The 10856-nt window shown below is 42.3% G+C and overlaps 1 protein-coding gene across 1 annotated transcript; it reads right to left on the bottom strand.

Moving 5' to 3' along the window:
- Nucleotides 1-751: 751 nt before the first annotated feature.
- Nucleotides 752-10485, bottom strand: LOC311136359 (glutathione hydrolase 5 proenzyme-like; the record flags this gene model as incomplete). Its single annotated transcript, XM_084170466.1, has 12 exons — nucleotides 10221-10485; nucleotides 5420-5547; nucleotides 5209-5304; nucleotides 4328-4523; nucleotides 3057-3217; nucleotides 2709-2855; nucleotides 2363-2493; nucleotides 2091-2275; nucleotides 1787-1878; nucleotides 1524-1630; nucleotides 1139-1249; nucleotides 752-898 (listed from the first exon to the last, which is right to left on the bottom strand). Exons 1-12 carry the CDS (start codon nucleotides 10400-10402, stop codon nucleotides 752-754), a joined length of 1683 nt encoding a protein of 560 aa, XP_084026592.1. The 5' UTR covers nucleotides 10403-10485.
- Nucleotides 10486-10856: the final 371 nt, after the last annotated feature.

Below are 10856 nucleotides of genomic sequence, written 5' to 3'. Positions count from 1 at the left end.
CTTCAACTATCATCTTATTATCCATTTATTTTAACCAATCATCTGTCATCTGAGTCAGTGCAGTACAAGTTCAGTGCTCTTCTCTATACGCATGCTGAAAGTCAGTAGTTAGCTTGTTCTATTTGGTCAAACACAATTCTCTTCACCAGTTTACTAAGATCAGGCAGCAAACTGATTGGGCAGCAAAGGGTGCTTTACTATTTTTAGGCCGTGGAATTCCTTTCTGACACTGTGAAGGGGGCTGTAAAAAGCCTGTTTTATCTCAAAGTGTGAGTCTCTGAGAGTATTGCTGCAACACTCCAGAGAGGGACTAATACATTTACTTGGAGGATTGAGTTGTAACATGTCCTGTCCTGAATCTGACAAGTCCTTGTGGTCACAGTATGAGTCCCATGTTAGTACAGGCTGACAGGCTGTACTGACCTTCTCTTCCCATTTGAATTCCTTCAGGACCTCCCTTGTGCTATACTGTATGTGTACTGCACAGTTAGTCATTAAAAACAAGCATTTAATTTTATGTACTTGGTCATTCATCAAGAGGACCATTTGATTCTCCTTAAGGCTCTTGGACTGTTGGTTTAGAAAACATATTTCATATATAAAGATAATTGAACTACAAAAATAAATCTCACAAAAATGATAGTCCTCTTGGACCTACTCTACAGTGTTCTGAGGCCAATTAATTGGCTGTATGCCTTAGTAAGGACACACCTGGTCTTGGTAAACTCTTAGTGTCCTGGTGTCCTATTGGTCAGTAGCCAGCAGCTTTGCCCTGCTTCCTGACGTCTGACACGGCTGTGATGCATTCGTCCTCCTTGGCCACAGCATTGACCACGTTGAAGAAGTATGGGTAATCAGTCACTCTGTGTCCAATGACCTTTAGGGCCTCTATCACTGACTGAGAGCACAGACAGACAGTTAGGCAACAACAAAAAAACACCACTCACAGTCCCTTACTCATTCCACTTCAAAATCATGATTTGACTGTATGTCTCTCAAATGGTCACTGCTCTCAGGCAGCTATTACAATCAAGCAGATATTAGCTATAAAAAAATAGACATCACTTTGTCATCACTCGACAGCCAATTGCAGTGACCTTGGCTGTCATTTGTCATTGATTTAATGAAAGGATATTACCTTATCAAAGCCACGCTCAAACATCACATTGTTGTTGCCATCGACAAACACTACAGGAGAAGCAATGGCATCTTTCAAACTCATCCCCAACCAAAGGTGGTTCATTATGGACTGGAGAGAGAGAGAGAGAGAGAGAGAGAGAGAGAGAGAGAGAGAGAGAGAGAGAGAGAGAGAGAGAGAGAGAGAGAGAGAGAGAGAGAGAGAGAGAGAGAGAGAGAGAGAGAGAGAGAGAGAGAGAGAGAGAGAGAGAGAGAGAGAGAGAGAGAGAGTTGATGAGGCTCTATGAATCCCTTTCTAAAAAAAAGAAAGGTGCTGGGTTGAAAAGGAACAGTCAGACTTGTGACGTGGTAGAAATTGGTTAAGACACCTGACTCAATAGACTCACCAGGGCCATGGCGGTCGTGATCATGCTACCCCCTGATCCCCCAATTACAAGGGTATTTTTCCCAGAGCTGAGTATAGCTGGAGCCATTGAAGAGGGAGGCTGTTCACCTGTGAGGAATGAGACAAAGTTATACACACAGATATCACCCATAGACTAATATAATAAGATATCACCCCATGAAGACCAGTTAAAGGTTATACAGGTAGTCCTAAGTGATACATTCATTTAAAAAGGTTACTAAATTGAAGATGTTATCTATGTACCTGCACTGACTCTCTCTGCTCTAAAACAGAAGTCAGCCAGCTCGTTGTTGAGAATGATGCCTGTTCTACGAGAGTAAATCCCTGCACCAAAACTGGAGGGAGAGAAAGAAAGACTGCTTTATTAGCCGGGAGAAATGAGTACACAACTCCAAAAGCTACAGTGTTAGCTGGTTTATTTTCCGTCGAGACATTGGTTATATTACTATTTAGAAGGAGATTGTGTTCTAATACAGTAGACAGTGTTCTATTTAGAGGGATGTACTGTTCTGCAATGTTCTCTATCTCAGTGAGGGTAGAGGCTCACATTTGGTTGATGGTGCTTGTGACAGAGACTGCAGATTCATCTTCAGCCAGGACTGACACGTGTGTGGTCCCAAAGCGATCAGGGGAAGGTGTTATGTTGTAGTAGGAGTCGTTGTAGGTACGGTCTTCACTGATCAATAGCCTGATCTGATCAGCAAAGTCAGAGTCCACCATATACGATGCATCCTACATTAAAAAAAATTATGATTTCACATATTAGTGTGTAAAAGTACAGAGTACACTTATAGAGAGGCAGTTCTCTTAGATCCTTACTTTTTTAGTGTTGAATACAGGATCGTGAATGCTCCTCCTCTGTCCGTTAGCAAATTTAGCTGCCTCTATGTAGTGGTGATAGGTCAGGACCTTCTGGTCCCCCTCCATCGACCTGGGGGTGAAATGGAACCCTGGGAAAGGTCACAAACAGCCAGTCAAATCTCTACTACCTGGTGAAGGTACATTTTGGAACTGTTCAATGATTGTGAGCTACCACAATGCCACACCATCAACACACTTTAAAAATAATGGTTACAAAGCAATATTTCACAATTCTGGATATAGCTGTAGCTGTTGCCTGACTTGAGTTGAAAGATTTGTGAAAGTGTTCTACCACATTAGGTACCTTTAACGAGGTTGAGGATGAAGGCGAGCATGGCTCCCCCTGCAGGAGGTGGAGGGATGTGCATCTGGTAATCTCCCAGAGGAACAGTCCAGGCATCCTCCACTCTGACTCGGAATGACTTCAGATCCTTCATGGTAAGGGTCCCACCTAAAATATAATGAGGAGCAAAGTATGTCCATCCATGTTAGCAATCCTTGCACGGACAAGAAAATATAACAATCTGGAGTTTTCATGAAAATGTTTTTTTGGATACTGCTTTTCCCTCTACATTTCTCCCCCTTTCTCTCCCTCCCTCCCTCTCTCGCTCTCTCTCTCGCACTTTCTCATTTAGACATAAATCTCGCCCACCTGCTGCTTTTACGTCTTGGATCAAGTCAAGTCCAATTTGGCCAGTGTAAAAGGCATCTGCCCCTTGTTCTGCAATGGTTTCCATGGTTTCCGCCAGTTTAGGGAACTTCAATGTGTCTCCTATGCCCAGCACCGTCTTGTTCTTGTGGCAGAACACCTCACTGGAAGAGGGGAATGCCTTTAATATACCATACCAACCATAAACAGAGAAAAGACCAGAGAACAAACATAAACATGCATTATTATACAGTGGTATCCGGATGTTATGAGACTTTATTGGATTACAGTGATAGAACAGAATATTTGCAACTGTCAAACATTAGATCTCTGTAATTTCATTAATATCTCCATTCTCATATTATCCCTGAGTATATGTGAATCCCCCTCTCCATCTGCTGGGGTGCCAAGGGCACATTCCCCACACAGCTCCTGTGCTACTGCTCACACGTCTGTTCTGTAAAAGGAAGAGGAGAGGAGAGGAGCCGAGACGAGGAAACGCCTCTGCAGTCTGTCTGTATCTGCAGTTTGTATTCAGGAAAGCCTCTGCAGTCTGTCTGTGTCTGCAGCACAGGAGGTTGGTGGCACCTTAATTGGGGAGGGGAATAAGTGGAATGGTATCAAATACATCAAACACATGGTTTCCAGGTGTTTGATGCCATTCCATTTGCTCCGTTCCCGCCATTATTATGAGCCGTCCTCCCCTCAGCAACCTCCACTGGTCTACAGTCTGTACTCAGGAAAGCCTCTGCAATCTGTCTGTGTATAGTACCGCATAACCATACGGATGAGAACTTGGTCTGAGCCCACAGATCAAGACTACAGTGAAGGTGTCAAACTCTAAACAAGTTTATTAGCTTCATTGCTAGGGTAATAGGACTGGATATCTGGACTTTTCTGACTGAAAAGTCCTCAGATACATGTACTTTATGCACTATGAAACTACTTTATTGACCTGACATTTGGATAAATGCAATTTAAGCGTATCTTACTTGTATTTATTCAATGGAGCCCAATTGAGACCAAGGTCTCATTTATAATGGTGCCCTGAATACAAACATTTTCACAATCAATCAAATTTACATTCCAAATTAAACAAGAAAAAAACTACAAGGTACAATACTACAATTTCAATACATACACCATTACAATCAATCGAAACAAGTGCAATCCTCAATGACTTCATTTAACACCAGAGTCCTTAGAGTATGGTTAGAATGAAAACAAATGTACATATTTGAGTTCCTGTCTGTAAGTGTGAGATGTCTTACTACCAGAGTGATGTTTCTTTCACCCGGTCTCCTATGAGTGTGATGTTAAGGAGGTATCCCAGGAAGGGTGGCAGAGGGAATCCCTCTCTGGCCAGTCTAATGGTGGGCTCAAACAGCTTGGCCCAGGGCAGCTTCCCATACAGTCTGTGAACCATCTCATACCCACGCAACTCTCCAGGAACGCCAATCCACTGACTACCTGCCAGGGTCCACACAAGCAAAAAGAGATGTTAAAGCTTGCACACACCGCACTGAATGTGGATTTAGTGTTTGTCTGCTGATCGTTCAGCGCGCTGTGTTTTAGGAACCACCCGCTGTAAACGTCTTACTGCCGACATTTTCACACGATGCTACCCCGTGTAGCTCAGTTGGTAGAGCATTGCGCTTGCAACGCCAGGGTTGTGGGTTCGATTCCCACGGGGGGCCAGTATAAAAATGTATGCACTCACTAACTGTAAGTCGCTCTGGATAAGAGCGTCTGCTAAATGACAATTTTTTTGTTTGTTTTTTGATGTAAAATCTGTGCACACTCGGTAAACAAATGACCGCTGGCACTCTGTTCAGAGGTGCTAAGTACTCCCGGTCAGCAAACGCAATTGGAGTGTCTGAGCCCTAACACACAAGCAAAAAGAGAGGTGTGACATCCTGCCACATTCCAGGACAGAGAGCAAGACTAGACATGGAAGGGGTATAGAAATGGTGTTGTAGTTTGCTCACATTTGATGTTAGAATGGCTAAAATGCATTACTCCTTTACTGGTCTGGGAGTTATTTGAATTTAAAAGTAAAAATCAGTTAACTGTTGTCATGCAATGTATACACATTCATACTGTGTATTGATCCATCCATCCATTCATTCATTTATTTATTGGCAGGTCTACCTACCTGTGATAAATGTGACAGATGTGGGACAGCCCTTCAGCAGATCAGCTTTGAATGACTGTGGGACAGTTTCTCTCGAACTGAAGGTTTTCACCTTGCCTGAGAATAGATAGATAAAGAAATGCAGAGGTTATACAATTCCACAACAAACCTTATTGGGTAAACCCCACAGTAAAGTACCACAAATGCAAAGATCAGTAAAGAACAGACTCACCAGTTTTGTCCCTAACAGTGAATATGGAGCCTCCTCCCAGGCCCATGCTCTGAGGGTTGACCAGTGAGGTGCACAACAGAGCTGCAATGGCGCCATCTACTGCCGATCCTCCTTGTAGCAGTATATCTCTGGAAACACAGCCCACAATACAGCAGGGGTTCCCAAACTTTTTTGTTGGCCCTTGACCCCATTTGGATATAAAAAAATGTTTTGCGACCCAACCATGTAAAAAACTTAATGTAATCAACAGCCAATGTTTACTTTTTTATTTGGGTCCCTGACAGTACTTTGAAAGTATTTCAAGCTGAAGGAAGTAAAATGTAAATGTAAGTACAGTGGCTTGTGAAAGTATTAACACCCCTTGGCATTTTTCCTATTTTGTTGCCTTACAACCTGGAATTAAAATAGATTTTTGGGGGGTTTGTATAATTTGATTTACACAACATGCCTACCACTTTGAAAATACAAAATATTTTTTATTGTGAAACAAACAAGAAATAAAACAAAAAAACAGAAGACTTTAGCGTGCATAACTATTCACCCCCCCAGTCAATACTTTGTAGAGCCACCTTTTGCAACAATTACAGCTGCAAGTCTTTTGGGGTATGTCTCTATAAGCTTGGCACATCTAGCTACTGGGGTTTTTGCCCATTCTTCAAGGTAAAACTGCTCCAGCTCCTTCAGGTTGGATGGGTTCCGCTGGTGTACAGCAATCTTTAAGTCATACCACAGATTCTCAATTGAATTGAGGTCTGGGCTTTGACTAGGCCATTCCAAGACATTTAAATGTTTCCCCTTAAACCACTTGACTGTTGCTTTAGCAGTATGCTTAGGGTCATTGTCCTGCTGGAAGGTGAACCTCCGTCCCGGTCTCAAATCTCTGGAAGACTGAAACAGGTTTCCCTCAAGAATTTCCCTGTATTTAACACCATCCATCATTCCTTCAATTCTGACCTGTTTCCCAGTCCCTGCCGATGAAAAACATCCCCACAGTATGATGCTGCCACCACCATGCTTCACTGTGGGGATGGTGTTCTCGGCGTGATGAGAAGTGTTGCGTTTGCGCCAGACATAGAGTTTTCCTTGATGGCAAAAAAGCTCAATTTTAGTCTCATCTGACCAGAGTAGCTTCTTCCATATTTTTGGGGAGTCTCCCACATGCCTTTTGGCGAACACCAAACGTGTTTGCTTATTATTTTCTTTAAGCAATAACTTTTTTTTCTGGCCACTCTTCCGTAAAGCCCAGCTCTGTGGAGTGTACGGCTTAAAGTAGTCCTATGGACAGATACTCCAATCTCCGCTGTGGAGCTTTGCAGCTCCTTCAGGGTTATCTTTGTTGTCTTTGTTGCCTCTCTGATTAATGCCCTCCTTGTCTGGTCCGTTGTGGTGCCATATTCTTTCCATTTATTATTAATGGATTTAATGGTGCTCCGTGGGATGTTCAAAGTGTTGGATATTTTTTTATAACCCAACCCTGATGTGTACTTCTCCACAACTTTGTCCCTGACCTGTTTGGAGAGCTCCTTGGTCTTCATGGTGCCGCTTGCTTGGTGGTGCCCCTTGCTTAGTGGTGTTGCAGACAGGTGGACTTTATTTAAATAATTATGTGACTTCTGAAGGTAATTGGTTGCACCAGATCTTATTTAGGGGCTTCATAGCAAAGGGGGTGAATACATATGCATGCACCACTTTTCCGTTATTTATTTATTAGAATTTTTTGAAACAAGTTATTTTTTTCATTTCACTTCACCAATTTGGACTATTTTGTGTATGTCCATTACATGAAATCCAAATAAAAATCAATTTAAATTAAAGGTTGTAATGCAACAAAACAGGAAAAACACAAAGGGGGATGAATACTTTTGTAAGGCACTGTATGGTTTGAAGTGATTAAAATGCATCAGAAAGGTATTGGGAAGTTCAGAAGATCATCAGGCAATAATTGTGTATGATCATCGGTGTAGAAAAGCGAAAGCTCAGCTACAATTAAAGAAATGCGTATCTGAATGGAAGTGTGCAGAGACTTCTTCCTATCTCGCCAGTTTAGCCTTTTGCTTCCAGCACCTTCACCTATCAGCTCTGGATGTGCGGTAGATTCTGCCTACTATACACAATCCCAAAATAATAACTTCCCTTCAAGTGCTAATAAAGGTCTTTCCAAGGATAGGGTCAAAAAATAGTGGCGCAGTGGTCTAAGGCACTGCATCGCAGTGCTAACTGTGCCACTAGAGATCCTGGTTCGTATCCAGGCTCTGTCGCAGCCGGCCACGACCGGGAGACTCATGGGCGGCGCACAATTGGCCCAGCGTCATCCAGGGTAGGGGAGGGAATGGCCGGCAGGGATGTAGCTCAGTTGATAGAGCATGGCGTTTGCAACGCCAGGGTTGTGGGTTCGATTCCCACGGGGGGCCAGTATAAAAAAAATAAAAATAAAAATATGTATTCACTAACTGTAAGTCGCTCTGGATAAGAGCGTCTGCTAAATGACTAAAATGTAAATGTAAATGTAAGTATTAAAAGCCTTGTCCTTTCTCCTTCCCTCTCTTTGTTAAACAACAACAGAGGAGACAGTAGGGGGATCTGAGAGGCCATGGTGTCAACACAAAGCTTGTTTAGTTTGTACACCCTGCGGAAATGTCCCACCACATAAAAGTAGGTCCAACTTTAATTGTGCTTACATCCTCTCTCCTCCAGTCAGGTGGTGCATGCATGTTGGGTCATCTGGACATCTACACTCTTAGAATAAAAGGTGCTATCCCCTCTACAGATGCCATTAAGGCAAAATTGGAGGAAGAACTAGGGACTGATATTTCGGTGGCAGACTGGGAGGATAGCTTGGAGTATATCCACACCTGCTCCATTAACTCCAGACATCGTCTCATACAATTTAAGGTATTACACAGATTGCACTATTCCAAAACTAAACTGCATAGGATATTTCCTGATACATCCCCTATGTGTGATAAATGTCAGGCTGAGCAGGGTACACTACTCCACTGCTTTGCCCTATGCTCTAGTCTGTATGGTTATTGGTGTGGAATATTTGGGGTCCTCTCTGAAGTTCTGGAGACTTCAATAGACCCAGACCCGCTTCTGATAATCCTGGGAGTGTCCGACTCCCTAAACGGATTAACCAACTCCCAAAAACAACTCATCTCTTACAGTCTCATCTCGGCAAAAAAATGAATCTTGTTGTTTTGGAAAAGGAGGGAAGCGCCCTCTACCAAATTATGGCTCAGCGAAGTGGCAAAAACTGTACACTTAGAAAGAATTAGATATATTCTGAACAATAAATTATCAACATTTGATCAAATCTGGCAGCCTTTCCTCTCTTACCTGGACCAGTCGGTGCTGTGAATTTGTACTTTTTAACGCACTCTCAATTGTCATATTTATATATACCTTTGGGCAGCGTGTGCTGGCCCCGACACTCGAGCAGTCGGGAGGGGAATAGGGTGGAATAGGGGGGGGATAAAGGGGGGTATAAGTGGGGGGGTTACATCTACCCTTTTTCTTTCTACCTGTCCCTGTTCTGTATGTCGTGTTTTGTAATATTTGTTTTGTGTCCAGAACTCTGGGTCTTGTTGTTCATGTCTGTTCTCTTATGTTTAGATAAGAACTGTACACATGTCTTTCATACCTATACACCATTCTTGTGTGTGTTCAATAAAAAATATTTGAACAGAATAAAAGGTGCTATCTAGAACCTAAAAGGGTTCTTCGGCTGTCACCATAGGAGAACACTTTGAAGAACCCTTTTTGGTTCCAGGTAGAACCCTTTTGGGTTCTATGTAGAACCCTTTCCACAAAGGGTTCTATCTGGAACCATGAAAGGTTCTCGAATGGGAACAATTGAAGAACCCTTTTTTAGAGTGTAGAGTGTCTTCATGCCTCATTTATTGCAAAAGAATTATGAGATTTTCACATGACTTCACACGACTGAACAAGTAAATGCATTGCTCATGAGTGGAAACTCTTGGCAGGCGATAGGGGAAATGGTATGACCTATAACACAGAGAAGCAAGCTGATCTCCTCAGCTGAAGAGTTTCTGTTGAGGTACATGTTTTTGCTGGGGGAGCTGACTATTGGCCATGCTTGATTTAATTATACCTATTTTAGGGTCATGGTACAGTAGCCCTCACATTAACACAACGTTGATGCTAAGCTAGGGGTTATATCAAAGGAATGGAAAGGCCAAACCAACTGAGTATATGCAAAAGTGTCAGAATGTGCTTAAAATACATGGGAAAAGTCACTGATAAAAAAATATAACAAATGCTTATTGTAGGCGTAAATGTGCTGAATTTACAGACATTGCCCTTGACTGGCACACTTCATTTAAAAAATAAAAGTAAAGCTATAGATCTGATCAGTCACAGTTGAATCAAGTCACTTGGGTTCAATACAATGAATAGTTCTGTATAATCTCCATGATAGCCCCTCAAATCTCTTAAACTGCTTACTATTTAGTAGTCTATGCTACCAACAGCTTATACCTAACTGCACCTTGGCTATCAGTTGAAAATGAATAGCCTACACTATGTAATCACTGCAGTAAAGAGCGTTCTTGCCCTACTAAAATGACAATTATATTGTCCATGATATGGCACGCAGCTTGAACCCAGTTGAACTTGGCCATTTTGGTAAATTAACATCAAACAACACCGGTTTAACCAGACTACCAAATCCATGTATCATAGGTAGCCCATTAGAGCAGTACAACTTTAGATAACATGTTTTAAATAAATGATAATTTATTATAACTAGCTGTATGATCTAGGCGACCATATTCTACTTTACCTGCCAATGTCCGAGCAAAGTTTCGAGTCCGCAGAAACCGCAGCGTGCTTGAACGTGTCCTCGGAGCATCTTCTGTGGATAAATACGCCGAAGGCTAGTATGCAGAGACAGATGGATATTATAGAACCTAATAATACGATACAGAGACAGCAACCAACCCGCCATGGCTTATATTTGGCCATGCTTTCAAGAGAAAACTTTTTCAAGAACACTTTCTGCCCTGCGGAGAATAATATCGTCCCGTTCAAGAGCTCACGGCTCAGTAATCAATGAGCCCTTATTCTCCTCCTCCACTCAATCAAATTTGAGCATATCGTATCTGAAGATTATGCCTTTGTTAAATGTTTTTCATGACGAAATGGAATGTTGGTTGTTAGTATAATGTAACATATAATAGACAGGAAGTGTATTGTAAAACTGGCCAGCAGAGGGAGCCATCTTGTTGCATTGGTTATAAATAGGGGTACACGAAGAAGATAGGTCAGAGCAGACATCAGAATTGGACGACACTACTGCTCTCCGGGTGTCATGTCACCTGTTACTCATGCTGAAGCTTATGATCTGAATAAACCTTATGATCGACGTTCAGTATGAGCAGACTCCTTGATTGACGGTAACACCTACGAATAACATACA

The sequence above is a fragment of the Coregonus lavaretus genome, assembly GCF_964263955.1.
Source record: "Coregonus lavaretus genome assembly, chromosome: 10".
Lineage (NCBI taxonomy): Eukaryota > Metazoa > Chordata > Actinopteri > Salmoniformes > Salmonidae > Coregonus > Coregonus lavaretus.
The sequence above is the reverse complement of the archived record's forward strand: the minus strand, read 5'-3'. Positions and strand labels throughout refer to the sequence as shown.